The sequence below is a fragment of the Chinchilla lanigera genome, unplaced genomic scaffold (genome assembly GCF_000276665.1).
Source record: "Chinchilla lanigera isolate Chin_1 unplaced genomic scaffold, ChiLan1.0 scaffold00105, whole genome shotgun sequence".
Taxonomy (NCBI): Eukaryota; Metazoa; Chordata; class Mammalia; order Rodentia; family Chinchillidae; genus Chinchilla; species Chinchilla lanigera.
In genome coordinates, this window is record NW_004955506.1 from 1,722,102 (window position 1) to 1,736,370 (window position 14,269).

General features: G+C 49.1%; 1 protein-coding gene across 7 annotated transcripts in view; it reads left to right on the forward strand.

The window, feature by feature from the left end:
- The first annotated feature begins 2,324 nt into the window (after window positions 1–2,324).
- The window catches only part of Slc38a10 (solute carrier family 38, member 10), a 43,157-nt gene continuing 31,212 nt past the window's right edge, over window positions 2,325–14,269 (forward strand). For all 7 annotated transcript variants that reach the window (XM_005407280.2, XM_005407281.2, XM_005407282.2 and 4 more), the window contains exons 1-4: window positions 2,325–2,665; window positions 6,709–6,826; window positions 11,759–11,804; window positions 12,643–12,736. In XM_005407280.2, the coding sequence (XP_005407337.1) occupies window positions 2,567–2,665; window positions 6,709–6,826; window positions 11,759–11,804; window positions 12,643–12,736 (357 nt within the window). In that variant the 5' untranslated portion in view covers window positions 2,325–2,566. The remainder of the gene's footprint in view (window positions 2,666–6,708; window positions 6,827–11,758; window positions 11,805–12,642; window positions 12,737–14,269) is intronic.

A 14,269-nucleotide genomic window follows, 5' to 3' on the forward strand; every position in this document is an offset into this window, starting at 1 on the left:
AATGGAGATATAGTCTGGCTTACTTTAACAATGGGATTCCATTTGCAGTGAGAGCAAATGACTCACAGAACACATGTGCAATATACAAGTAAGGGTAAATCTTGTAAATGATGTTGAATGAGGGAGTTGCAGAAGAATATCTGAAATATAATTCCTTATAATAAAATAGCGAAGAAATTATCTATCCCAATGTGCTACTGAATTAGACCATAGCAGCTTCACAAAACAGAACCCAAAATAGCAGCCTAAACCAGACAGTCTGTCTCTACCTTATGGAGTAGCTAGGAGAAGGTAGTCAGGGACCAGTGGGGTGGCTCTGCTCCAAGATGTTGCCCAGGGATGTGGGCTCTATCTGGCTTGTTGCTCCACCCCTGCCCTCAGCCTCACGGCCCAAGATGGCTTCATATCACCACATCTGTGTTCCAGATTCCACGATGAGAGAAGGGACAGATCTTGCCTTCTAGGGATTGAGTATATTCTTTATTCTAGGTACCCACATACACATCCCTATTATATTAGAAGATGGACTACATGAATATTAAGAGACAAATACTAGGGGCTGGGGATTTAGCTCAGTGGCAAAAGCGCCTGCCTGGCAAGCGCAAGGTCGTGAGTTCGGTTCCCGATACCGGAGAAAAACCAAAATAAATAAATAAATAAATAAATAAAATTAAAAAAAGAGACAAATACTAGTAGTGTTTCCATAGTTGTTTAGGGCTACATCCAATGCAGTACACTGTTAAACGTAATGACAAAATCTGGACAGAGATGATCCCAGGTTGGCAGTGAAGAGGGGAGGAAGGTAGAATTAAGAGGGAACAGAAAGGGAGTACCCTAGCTCTGTGACATCCTATTTTTAAAGGTGATGTTGGTTCCATAGGTATTTATTGCTATTTTCATTAAAATATATTTAAACTTTACATCCTATCTTGTGTGTGATAGTTCACTAAAAATTACATAATCAAAAGCAGGTTATAGACTGTATATCTGATTTCATTCACATAAAAATAAATTAACACAAAGTGAACATTTATCATTTGGCTTTATATTCAATTATTCCCCCCTGCCCCGTCCCAGTACTGGGGATTGAACCCAGGTGTGCAGTACCACTGAACTACATCTCCAGTCCCATTTATTTTGAGACAAGGTCTTCCTAAATTGTCTAAGCTGGTCTTGAACTTCCGATCCTCCTGCCTCAGCCTCTCGAGTAGCTGTGATTACAGGCATGGGCCATCACATCCAGCCCTTAAATCACTCTTTACCCGGGCATATTTTCTTCTTGCTCTCCTGTTTGAGAGTGGGACAGTCTCACCAAGGGACTACCTGGTGCCTGAAGAATGAGCCTCCTCCGACATGAACAGCTGCTGTGCCTGCAAACGTGGCCTTATTTTTCTGATGGCCTCTCTCAGTCGCTTGTAATTCTTCCCATGCACAGTTTCAGCCCACAGTCCACTTACTTGCTTCCTCCAGACGAACCGCTCCCCACCCCCGCCCCGCCCGTCCCAGGCTTCTATGCATTCATTTGTCCTTCAGGCGTCAGCCTAGAAGCCACTCCTTCTTGACACCTTCCCAGATTTCTCTGGCCACACCTGTCTCTCCTCTTGCCCTCTCACTTTTCCTTTGCTCCTTCATTTCAGGGAGTTCTGAGTCTCCTCCCTCTACTTTGGGGGCGGTGTCTTGCCCAGCACCAGCAGTGTGTGGAGCCCCACGACCTCTCTTAGGAGCTATGTGACCTTAGCTGAGTGTAGAAGCCTCGCGTGTCCTCTGTAAAGCTGAGGTGCTAATTTCTCTGCACAGATTGCTTTTAGCCCAGAACCAGCACACCGCCTCCTGCACCCCGGGCACTAGGAACACGTGTGGAAACCGTCCTATGGGCTAAATGCCAATCAGGATCTCTCCAAATCCGCTCCTCTGCGGAAGGCGCGGCACCCGCCTTTCTCCTCCGCCCTTCCAGATTGAGGCCCCACAGAGGAAGACCCCGGTCCTCCCGCGCTCTCCAGGAGCCGGCTTCCGCCGCCTGGCAGGTGCGCCATCACTGGAGCCCGGGTCTAACCTGGCCCCTCCCTGCTTCAGGCTCCGCCCAGAGCCCGACCGTGCCCCCGCCAGGCTCTCGCAGGCTTTCTTCTCATTGGCTTACGTCCCAACAAGCCCCGCCCAGATACCGGCCCGTCCTGGCCCCGCCCAACCAAAGCCTTACACTCTTGCCTCTCATTGGCTCACGTACCACCGAGCCTCGCCCCAGCAGGTAGGCTCCGCCCCGTTGGCCTTTTCCGCAGCTTTTCCTAGGCTTGCTTCTTGCCACGCTGCGCCCCGCCCCCGAAGTCGTCATTTCCGGGTAGGGGAGCCCGCGGAAGGCGGAAGTGTGTGAGTCCGCAGTGGCGAAACGCAGCTGTGGTGTCGCCAGCGTAGCCTCGGGCCCTTGCGGTTCTGGGCTCGGAAGTTCGGAGGCGGTCATCAGAACGAGAAAGGGAGGATGGCTATGAGGCGGTCGCGCGGCCTGGCGGGGTCTGGTGGCTGAGTTGCCCCGCCGCCTGCTCCCGGCCCGCCGCCCGCGCCGGCCCTCAGGATGACTGCGGCCGCCACCTCCAACTGGGGGCTGGTCACGAACGTCGTGAACAGCATAGTGGGGGTCAGCGTGCTCACCATGCCCTTCTGCTTCAAACAGGTGCGTCCGGGCCGCCTTGCCAGGGCCCTGCGGTCGGGAGGCGAGACAGACGACGTCTGCGCGCCTGGCAGTCGGGGGTCTGCGCGCTGCCGGGGACCGCGGGAACTTAGTGCCTGCGAGACCCGCACACAAACCGGAGGGCAGAGTGAGCACAAGGGGGAAACGAGAGGATTCAGTAGGGTTTTATTTCGTCCTATTTTAAAACTCAGCCCCAACTTCACGGAAGCAGCGGGGCTTTGGTTACAAGGTGATTAACAAATTCACCAGCTTGATCACTTGAGAGCTAGCTGTATACCGCAAACATATTGTGCGTATTTCGTCTGTTCTGTACAAATTTCACCCCGACTGGAAAAATCTTACTATGCAAAAAAGTTTGGTTTCATCTCACCATTGAATGCCACGTGAAAGAAAACGGTTGTGTGTCTGCTTGCGACTCCTGTTTAAATAATTCACGGATGAGCAGGCATTGGGAGGCTGATGGAAAGATCGAATTGGGTAACTTCTTCCCTTAAGACTCTTAACCAATGAACGTGTGGCTCCCCCCTGGGGGGAATCGTGTTTGCTATGTGTGTTGCTGTCCCTTGCCGCGTGGCAGGGAGGAGCTGCGCACCGGAGAGGTCCTGGCCGTTGAATGTCAGGTCAAAGACCTGCCAGTTGTATCTGTTGGCGCCAGAAGTAGAAAATGAAGTAAGATGGACTTTTTTTTCCTCCTGGTATTGGGAATTGAACCCAAGGCTTTGGGACTGCTGCACCCACCCCGCTTTATTTTGAGATGGTCTTGCTAAATTGCCCAGGCTAGGCTCAAACTTTTGATTTTCCTACCTCAGGCTCCCAGAGTCCTGGGATCACAGGCATGCATCACCATGCCCAGCTAGATGGACGTTTTGGAACTGAAAATAATAGTATTAGTAGTTTAACTTTAGGTTAACACTTTATATTTTTCGTGTTTTGGATCTTTTGGATAAAAATACAAAAGATAATTTTTGATGTGGGAATTTTTTTTGGTTCCGGGAATCGAACTCAGGACCTTTGATGTGGGAATTTTTGATCCCCACAGGGCCCTGATCTGGCCTGGGTAAGCATGCATGGAAGGTGATGGTGTGGGTCCTGTCTGACATGGTTACATTGTAGGTAGGAGGATGGAACTACAGGTCACTGGTGCCCCTGGGAAAATATCTGTGTTGTGAATCCCAGTGCTGTGTCATTCACCTCTGTATTTCTGGAACACCTGTGTGTCCTGGTGTCCACAGCAACTTGCCTAGTAGCAGAACTGTGTCCTGGGATGTGGAATGATGGCTGGTTCTTCATCTGCAGTCTGATGCTGCCATCTGTGACACAAGTCTTCCAGGTGGTTGGAGCTCTAATTTTGACCCCTATGTAGGGTACAGGTGATTCAGCTGTCCCCATATTTGGAATACCTAGTGGGCCATAGGCCCCTGCCAGAGTACGTAAAGGGGAGGCAGGCAGAGACCTGCCCTGGAGGAGCTTGAAACTTAGCAGGCAGCAAGTGTAGAAACTGTCAGTCTCTGCCCTGAGGGCCTGCCAGCTGCTGCTGTCTCTGGACTCAGCTTCTCCTGCAAGGGAGGCCTCTTGGGTCGGAGCACAGCCTGAGGCCAACAGGCTATTTGGGGATGTGTGTTTAGTGTCTGGCAGTCATGTCATTAAAATTTTTCATTTTTGTTGGTTTACTGTTGGGTTCTTTTTGTTGTTTGTTTCAGTAATTCTTGCACTGTTGAAAATATTTGAGTATTTTAGAAAGTTTAACATATAGAAAACTGTACACACTTTGGTTATACTCTTTTTTTTTTTTGTTTTTTTGGTTTTTTGTTTGAGACAGGGTCTCACTATGTAGCCTAGGCTGGTCTTGAACTCACTATGGAGCCCAGGCTAGTCTGGAACTTGAGGATATCTTTCTGCCTCAGTCTCCTGAGTGCTGGGGTTACAGGCATGTGTCATCTCACCTGGCAGGTGTACTCTTGATGAATTTTCATAAAGTGAGCAAACACATATGACTTGTTCCACATAGAAGAACACCACAGTTGCAGCCCCTTTGCCAATCATTCCAACTTTGGTACTAGAGGTTGGTGTTGCCTGTTTTATTTTTTTTTTAAATTTTTTTGAGACAGGGTTTCCTTTTGTAGTTCAGTCTGGCCTAGAACTCTTGGCAATCCTGCCTCAGCTTCCTGAGTGCTGGATTTACAAGCATGTGGCACCATTCCTAGTCTTTTGTTTGTTTGTTTGTTTTGTTTGAGACAGGGTCTTATTATCTAGTTCATGTTAGCCTTGAACTCACTATGTAGCCCAGGCAGGTGTCAAACTTACGGCAGTCCCCCTGCCTCAGCATCCCAAAATGCTGGGATTACAGGTGCGTGGCACCACGCCCAGCTCATGTTGCCTGTTTTTCAACTGAAGTAGAATTGTAGTATGTGTATACTTCAGCATCTGGCCAGCATCCCATTGAATGGCTCCACCAGAGATTCCTATAACTTTCTGAGGCCTCTGGTGTTTCCTGGTTGGAGCTCTTACGATGTGCAGAGTGCTGTTGTGAATACAGTTGCCCGGGCTTTTGTGAATGTCTGACTAAAGCCCAGGCAACTGTATTCTGTTGGGTAGAATGGCAGAGGCATGGAGTATATGTGTGTTCAGCTCTAGTATATGCTGCCCAGAGTTCCCAGCAGATGTACCAGTGTGTGCTCCTGCCAGTGAGTACCTCGAGGGCCAAATTCTCTGCATGTTTCAAATCCTGCAGAGAATGCAGAGCCATTGTGATGCAAGTTTGGTGATATGGAGTGTCCTCGTGGGTGTAATTGCATGTATATACTGGGGATGGAACACTGGGTGCTCAAGCACTGAGCTATAGCTCCATCTCTTTTTAACATTTTATTTTGATACGCAGTCTTGCTACATTGCCTAGGCTGTCTTGAACTTGGATTTCTCTTGACTCAGCCTCTGGAGTAGCTGGGATTACAAACATGTACAACTGCTTGTGGCTTGTTTGCGTGTATTTTTTTAAGTTGATAGAATTTATTTATTTATTTTTGGCAGTTTTAGATTTACGACCAATGGAGTAGAAAGCACAGGGAGTTCCATTAGACCTCCTCCCCATCCCTTCAGTCTTCCTTGTTAATATCTTGCACTAGTGTAGTGGTGCTAAAGTTTTAAATGTTAGAGTTATTGAGAAGTAATTCACATACAGTGAAATTCAGCAGTTGTCGGGTACTATTCCATGGATTTTGATATATGTGTACAGTCAGTGGCTACCATGGTCAAAAAGTGACCTCTGTCCCTCTGTTATCAGCTGCTTTCCTATCCTGCAGTTTGCCCTTCTGAAGTGTCTTGTAAATGGCATCACAGTTTATTGCCTCTGAGCCTAGCTTCTTTTTCTTAGCATGGTGCATTTGAGAAGCATCCATGTCCATGCGGAGTTGGAGGTTTCCTTTTTACTGCTAAGTAATACTCCTTTGTACAGATGGACCATGCTTTGTCCAGGCACCTGCTGAAGGCCATTCAATTGCTGTTCAGCTTTTGGATTATGGTTAAACCTGCTGTAAGTACAGGTTTGTGCATGGCCATGTTTCATTTCTCTGGAGGAATACCTAAGAGTGCTTGTAGAGTCACATGGTAAGCATCTGTTTAACTTACAAGAAAGGTACACATGTCATTTCTAATCTCTTACTTCCAGAAGGTGTTTCCCATGTACAGGTGACCCAGATGGCCTCAAGGCGGTGTACATGGGGTATATGCAGGAGTGGGAGCTAGCTTTAGCAACACCCAGCTGCCTAGCAAGACTTGAGGAAGGGGTGGAGGTGTCCCTGGTGCTCTTTGGGATCCACACACAAGGTTCCTGCTACTGCTGCAGAGAAACAACTCTCTCTGCGCTTAGAAGGGTTGTCCATAGGAGCAGACAGCAGTGGAGTGGGGATTCTGGTACATACAGACGTGGACAGAGGAGGCTTGCATGAGCCCCAGCACTGTTGATATGTGAGGTGGAGATGCAAGGACTGTCTAGTTTTATGAACATACTTTCTCTGTCCTCCCTCCAGTGTGGCATCATCCTGGGCGCCCTGCTCTTGGTCTTCTGCTCCTGGATGACGCACCAGTCATGCATGTTCCTGGTAAAGTCTGCCAGCCTGAGCAAACGGAGGACCTATGCTGGCCTGGGTGAGAACTGGTTTTCAGAGAGCTTGGGTGCTAGGCTCTATTAGATGCCTTCTCAAGAAGAGGGATGCCCTAGTTCTCAGGTCTTGGGGACTTATTCTTCTTGTCTAGTTATTTTTCTTTTACTTTATTCTTAATGAGGTTCTTAGATGGTAGTATTTTTTCTTATTTTAAAATTTAATGCAATTAAAAAAAACTGCTTCATAATTGAAGTGATGGAGAAGAGTATGACGCATCCCTCCACCTCTTGAGCAGATACACACATAGTCTCCCCCTCCAGGTCTGCCACAGACAGCTGTACTCATTGCTCTCTTGGTGGCTTGTTGGCTGTGTAAGTCTCCAGGTACTAGGAGGCATTCTATGGAGTTGGCAAGAGGTATCCTTCTGAACTTCCCACCTGGAATTTCCAAGAATAGATGTAGTCTGGTCAAGCTCATGCTATATTAAATAACTCATCTCCCAGAAGGCCTGGTCTCCCTCCTGGTATTGTTGAATTACAACTTTGTTTCCTTTAGTTCAGCCAAAAGGAGCTGGTCATAGTAATTTGGAATCTTTTCTAGGTAGTTTGCTTCAAGGACACCATACTTCTTGGGCTGGTGTGTGAAGCCTAATTTTCTCTTCCTGTCTTGGCCCAGGCTCTGAGTCTTCCAGCTCTGCAGCTCATACTGGGAACATTTGACGTGGGTGTTGAAATGCCACTTTCCTGTTCACAGGGCTTGGTTTGAGGGTTTTTGGTGAACATTCCTGGCCTGCAGTGAAGCTCATGATTCTCTAGCCAGTGTATGGCCAAGATGCGGGGCCCCACCTGCAGCAGGCTGACTTACCCTCTCATGGATGAGGGAAGGTGTGTGAGGAAATGGGCCACAGAATTCCAGGGCCAGATAAAATAGACATCTCTGGAGATGCGTACGAGGGCTTCTGCAGCTCAGCTTCTTCCTTCCTGCTAGTCTGCTGTGTGCTGGCACCAGGACACTGGCATTCATTCCTGGCTTCAGAACCAAGGAATGCCTTCCTTTTTTTCTGCTCTGAGGGGAGTGGTGCTGTCAGTCTTAGTGCTGGCACATGAGGAAGTGAGGTTTGTCAGTTAACTTGACCCAGACTGAGGTGATCTAATTCTACTAGGGATGGTGTGCCCACTAGAACCCAGAGCGAGGTGCTTGGGTGAGCCCCTCTCCTGGTTTCCAGAGCCATAGGTTAGGTTGACCCTTTCCCTGTTGAGGTCTCTGTCTAGGTTTTGTAGCAGAGGCTACAACTCAAATATGCACTGTAGCCTGAAAGAGGCTTTGGGACCCTCTGCTGGAGAGGCTGTGGTTTTTGATTCTGATAGCAGGCTGGCTGATTGTTCTTCGAAAGTGCTTGAGAAGCCAAACCAAGTCCTTGAGAAGTCAAACCGGTTTGGCTAGATGTGAAAGACTGAAAGAAAGTTGCCTGATGGACACCCCTGTGCACTGGCTGCTGGAGCTCCAACTTTCACATTCAGAAACAAAAGATTCCTGAATACCAGTGGTCTCAGGTTGTGCATTTGATCCCAAACAAGATGGCTCGCATGTGCTGTCTCCCAGATGGAGCCTCTACACCACCATCTGCTTAGCACCAGCTTCCCATTGTCCTCAGAGGTGGGTAGACCCATTGTATGAGGGCCACCTGGGACAGCAGCTGGAGACAGGGAGAAGAGGATCTCCTGGTGCTGTTCCTATGGAGGGGTGGCCCCTCTGGCAGTGTGGTCCTCCTGTGGCTTGATGCAGACACCCTCTGGGAGGGCCTTCACCTCTTCCTCTGTCCTTCCCCAAGTGAGAACCTCACAGGCTTGCACAATAGCCTCACAGTGAGGCCTGAACACAGATGCCCTTGCTGTGCCTGGCTTGCGTTTGCAGATGCAGGGAATGCCTTATTGGCCAAGTCAGGGGCATTAGGCAGCTGTCTGGTGAGATGGGCAGATGGCCTTCATCTGGACCTAGAGACTAGAAGAAGGAATGGGAAATCCAGGTGCTGCAGATGTGTCTCCAAGTAGCCTGTTCACCTGTGCATACTGCATGGGAGAGTTGGCAGTATTCTGATAGAAGTCTGCTACCCTTAGACACAGGTTTGTGTTCTGACGTTTGACAGTGTGGCAGACTGAGGAAGTGATTTCTTTACCCTGACATAGACCACTGCTTCAGGCATTGGGGATGATTTTTGCTGGTGTGGAGAGTCACCCATGTGGGGGTTTTGTTGGGATTGTGCAGGTTTGTTTTGTTTGCTTCTTCTGTCCTGGTTGTTCTGTGGTTTTTGCCTCTTCCCTATCCCTCTCCTGGTGGCCTTCTATAAACTTTGTTTCAGTTCAGAAGATACACAGACATGTCAGGGTGAACTGCTTAGGATACCACCACATCCCTGCAACCCTCCAGTGTTCTGAGCCCTTAGCCTCACCTTGATTTATGACCTGAGTCCCAAGTGTATGGTGTGTGGTCTGGGCTGGAAGCAGCAATCCCAGCTACAGGAAGGTTTTGGTAACAACCAGGCCTCTGCAGAGCAGGCGTTGCTGGTGTGTGTCCTCTGGGTCACCTGGGTTTCACATCCCTGGTCATTGTGTTTCCTGCACCTCCTGAGCCTGGGCGGTCCCTGCATGGCCATAGTGTGGAGTGGATTTCTTCTCTGCCTGTCCTTGGGGGTGACCTGTGCACATGCTATTGGCTTAGCATACAGGTTGGATATGTTGCCACTTCATCTGGCAACTGTTTATTTATGCACTTGCAGTGTGCTGATAGGACTGTGCCCCATGGAGACCTCAGGACTGCGCCTCCTCTGTCTGCAGGAGCAGTTACTTTGGTCAATGCTCCCCCTCCCTGCCTTTTAGGTGTCTCCCCATCTTGATCAGCACACCTCACCTTAAGCAGTGCCACCCCTTCTCTTGAAGCAACTGGTTGTTGCAAGCAAGTGCAGTGGGAGTCAGCTCTGCCTGTAGCCCTGGGGAGGAGCTGGCCCCATTTCTCAGACTCAGAGAATGCAAGGGCAGGGCAAATAGAAAGCCTGGGGGCCTTGGTGAGGCCAGAGCCACTGGCCTCTGCATATATGGCCTGCCTTCCTGTGTGCCCTGCCCTGGATAGAGAACAAAAAGAAACGTGGGCAAGGGCATGTCTGTCCACACTGAGGACACTCCAGAGGGTGTGGAGTGGCCTAGGGGAAGAGAAGAGGAAAGGGGGAGGCCACAGTGACAGGGCCTGGTCTTAGCACAGCTGCCACTTAGGATGTTCTGGGAGCCTGAGGAGAGAGCTGCTTCCCACCTGCCCTGACTTCCTGATCGTCTTCCACTTTCCGGTGCCTGGGATGTAAACGTATCCTGGGACTTTTCAGGCAGGGCACTCCAGGTCTGGAGCATGCTATAGACTGTTGCTTCTTTTTGGAGAGTAAGAAGGAATGGAAAGTGGTAGGCACTCAAGATTCCACGTGTGGGGCTGGAATACTGTGTTGTGCTGGGCATGATGGTACCCACATTTGAATGCCTCAGTGGTAACAGCATGGTCTCTGGCTAGACCCTCTGGAGTTCTTAGTTTTTGAAATTCCAATTAAGCTCTTGATCCACACTCAGGATTTCGTAAAGGGACCCTGCTTGGGTTTCAGTTTGTTAGATGTACTTGATGGGCACCCGGCTCCTTGACTAGTGATCCAAGTCCAGGAAAGGCAGTATGACCTCTGGAGGCTGAAGGCCCTCAGGCCCCTGACACCTGGGCCTCTTTCTTAGTAAGTTGGAAGTAACAGGGAGTGTATGTGGATTGTTCTTACCCAGCTGGCTGTGTTTCTTGCCTTACACCCCCTTGGAGGGCCTCTGGCCTTGTGCAAAGGGAAGAAACAAGGGCCAGGGAGTTGGGGCTCCCAATGAGCCTGGAGCTACCCTGTCACAGGTACTCCTTTTGGGCTGTTCCTTGGAGACCAGAACTTTCTTTCGTGCTCATTAGACTGGACTAAGGAAATGCTGAGTGGCCGGATCACCCTTAAGGTCCTGGGAGGGACTTCAGCAAGGCAGTATTTAATTTCTCATTTACAAGAGATACTTCTGTGTCCAGGAAGGGAAGACAGAGGCTCCTTTTGTGAAAGGACACCCTGTGCTGTGGCAACACATGCTGCTCATCAGCACGGCTCTAGGTGTCCTCCCTGGGTATTGGGGAGCACCAGAGCTGCTGTCCCCAACTCCCTCCCCATCTGCCATTCTTGCCAGGATTCTATTTTCTTCTGTAAATTATGCCCACCGAAGCCAGGGCTGTAGCTCAGTGGTATAGCACCTGCCTGGCAAGCACAAGGCTTGGAGTTCGATTCCTGATACCAAAAAAGAAAAAGAAAAAAAGAGACCCCCCAAAAAAGTCATGCCCAAAGGGTGAATTAAAAGCCCCTACAGTGTCCCTGTGGTGCAGGCTGCAAAGATGAGGCATCTGGGGTGGGACCTATGGGGTGCCTCTGAGCTCTGGGGGCCCAAACCCCTCAGTGCCAGGACCCTGATTGGGGCCAGTTTGGCTGCGTGGCACTGTTCTAGAAAGGTCTCATGATCATCATTGTGGGGAACTGCCATTTTACAGGAACCCCCTCATCCCAGTATCATGTGAAAAGAACAATCTGCCTTTGTTTTTTTTTTTTTTTTTGGTCTTTTCTTCTGGTACCAGGAATCAAACTCATGACCTTGCGCTTGCCAGGCAGGTGCTTTGCCGCTGAGCTAAATCCCCAGCCCCAACAATCTGCCTTGTGTCTCCCTTGTTTTGTCCTTTGTCACACTAGTTTGGATTGTGGATGGTAAACCTGAAAATGCATGAGGAGCAGAATTTAGAAGTATCCTCCAGTGCCACATGAGCTCTGGGCCAATGGCTCTTTGTCAGGTTTCCCTTTGCAGCTGTACTCAGTACTTTTTTTGCTGATGTGCTGCTCGCACTGTAGGACTGAGCGCCTGTTCTCTTTCCTTTGCACTAGCATTCCACGCCTATGGGAAAGCCGGGAAGATGCTGGTAGAGACCAGGTAAGGGCTGCAGCCTGTTCCTCTACCCCTGCAGCTGCAGAGGAATGGGAGCAGTTAGAAAATGTTAGGAAATGAGTAACAAGTTTCATCCTGGATTGATTTATAACTTCTACTATGTTTCTGAAGAGTTACCTACAAAATAGTTGAAAGTCCAGTTTTATTGTACTCTTAAAATGATTGTTGTCAAGGTTTAAAGCTTTATTTAAGTATTACCAAGTAGTACTTAAAAATGGACAACCTGGGGAACATAGAAAAATTGCTGTCCTTCCATTGTAGTTAATCTCTTAATGCTGTTCCTTAAACTGTACCCCCAATACTACTGTATAAAATTGGCATTAAACTGAAAATGCTACATTTTTCAACTGTTGGAGTAAAATTTTATCAAATGAAAAATAGCTAGGAAATTATACAGTTAGGCTTCTAAGTGAGCGAATCATAAACTTCAAAGAAAACCTTTTTTGGAAGCAGTTGATTTTAACTTGGTTAATGTCATGATGCATTTTTGTTGTACCTGAAAGAACTTTGAGAACCTCCCATGGAGAGAAAACTACAATACCGTACAGCCAAGAGTTCAGTGTTGTTCAGTATTCACTCCAAGCCCAGTAGAGTGCACTACAAAACATGCCCGGGTCCTGTGGCTGGGAAGTCTAAGATCGCAGCTCTCATGCAGTCAGGCTATGGGCATTCATGTACAGTCCAGGGACAGGGCCTGGCCTTTGGTGATGTTGGGCCTGTAGAGGCCTGGGCCCCAATTCTGTGCATGGGTCCAGGTTTGATCATGACAGGGCTGCACACTCTTCCAAAAATACTGTTTTAAATTCAGTTGCCTTCCTTACAGCATGATTGGGCTGATGCTGGGAACCTGCATTGCTTTCTATGTTGTGATTGGTGACCTGGGGTCCAACTTCTTTGCCCGGCTCTTTGGGTTTCAGGTAAGGACTTCATTGTGAGGGGGCTTGGTCTGAGTGCTGTTGTTGCTACTCTGACAGTGGTGTCACTCTGTCAGTTGATTGAAGCTGGTGCACTTGGCTGGGAGAGCTTCCCTGTGCCCTGCTGTCTGCACAGGTCCCGTGCTCTGGAGTTTAGGGGCTGTGCTAGGGTGTCATCGGTGAAAGATACTAAGAGAGGGAAGGAGAGTAGGTTGGTCCCAGCTGGCTAGTACTGCCCATTAAGGGGCAGAAATGGCCAGGCTCTCATTCAGTCTTGGCTATCAGCCATAGCAGCTGTGCTGGGAGCTTGGTCTTCACTCTGGGTGTAAGGGCATTGTGAGCAGGCCTGGTGGACTTGTGCTCCATGAAGCCTCAGGGACAATTGTGTGGCCCTGCCCCTAAGTGGTTGCACCTGTGATCTGGGCCCTGGGTACCTTTTCTGGGTGGTAAGCTCCTGGGAGCAGATCTGGTTACGGGGGAGAGGGAGGGTCACAGCGTTGGAGGGCTTCTGTATGATGGGCCTTTTATATTTGGACACCAGCACTGACTGGGTCAGGTAGAAAACCAAAGGTAGAAAAGGATTTCAGTTTACAGAGACCATAGCAGCAGAGGTAGGGTAGAATGTGCCTGATTTTCACACTGTCAGGGAGCAGTGGGATCAGTGAGTGTCCTATGAGTGTGGCCCTGGCCTGTGTTTTGAACTTCTCTTCTTGACTTTGTCCATTTTACATACTTCACTGTGGACTGAGCAGAATTTTGGGTCTGTCCTGTCCAGAGAACACTTGGGACATTTCCTGCACCTATTATCTTGTGCCCTGAGGTCAGACACCTGACCTTTGGTTCTGTGGCACTTGAGAGTGCTGGCTGCCTTTGGCTGCCTCTGCTGTGTGCAGAGCCTTTCTGTCCTTGTTCCTTGCTGATATGTTGAGAGTGCCCTTCGTGAGATGTTCCCATGCTGAGAAGTGTGGATTTGGAATAGACCTGTAGGTATTTGGAACTGGGAGAGAGAGCCAAGAGATGTGCTTGAAGGGTCTTGGTAGAGCTTTCATCACCTCTGGCCAGTGCCATCAGCTGGGAATTGTGGGTTTTTGTGTTTGTGGTTTTTTTTTTTTAAGACAGAGTCTCACTACATAGCTCAGGCTGGCCTCAAACTCATTGTGTAGTCCAGGTTGGCCTCAAACTCAAGGCCATCTTCCTGCCTCAGCCTTCTGAGTGCTGGAGCTACAGGTGTGTGTCACCACACCCAGCCAGGAACTAGAAATTGGATGTACTGGCTTCAGCCAAATTAGGTGTTAGGTGTCTTTAGACCTTTGTGTGTTTTGCTATAACAAATGCCAGTCTAGGGTTTTGTGATTAATTTTCTGGACCAGAATTTTAAGACTCCCATCTTTGAAGCAGGGTCAGCTTTGATTTACTAGAGAAGCACCTTACACTAGGCTCCTTTTGAGTCCCGGCCTGTCCCTATCGGTGCTGGGCATACAGGGAGGGCCCAGGGCAGCGCAGGCTCCCTATTCCCGCTCCTTCTTTCCTGGTGTG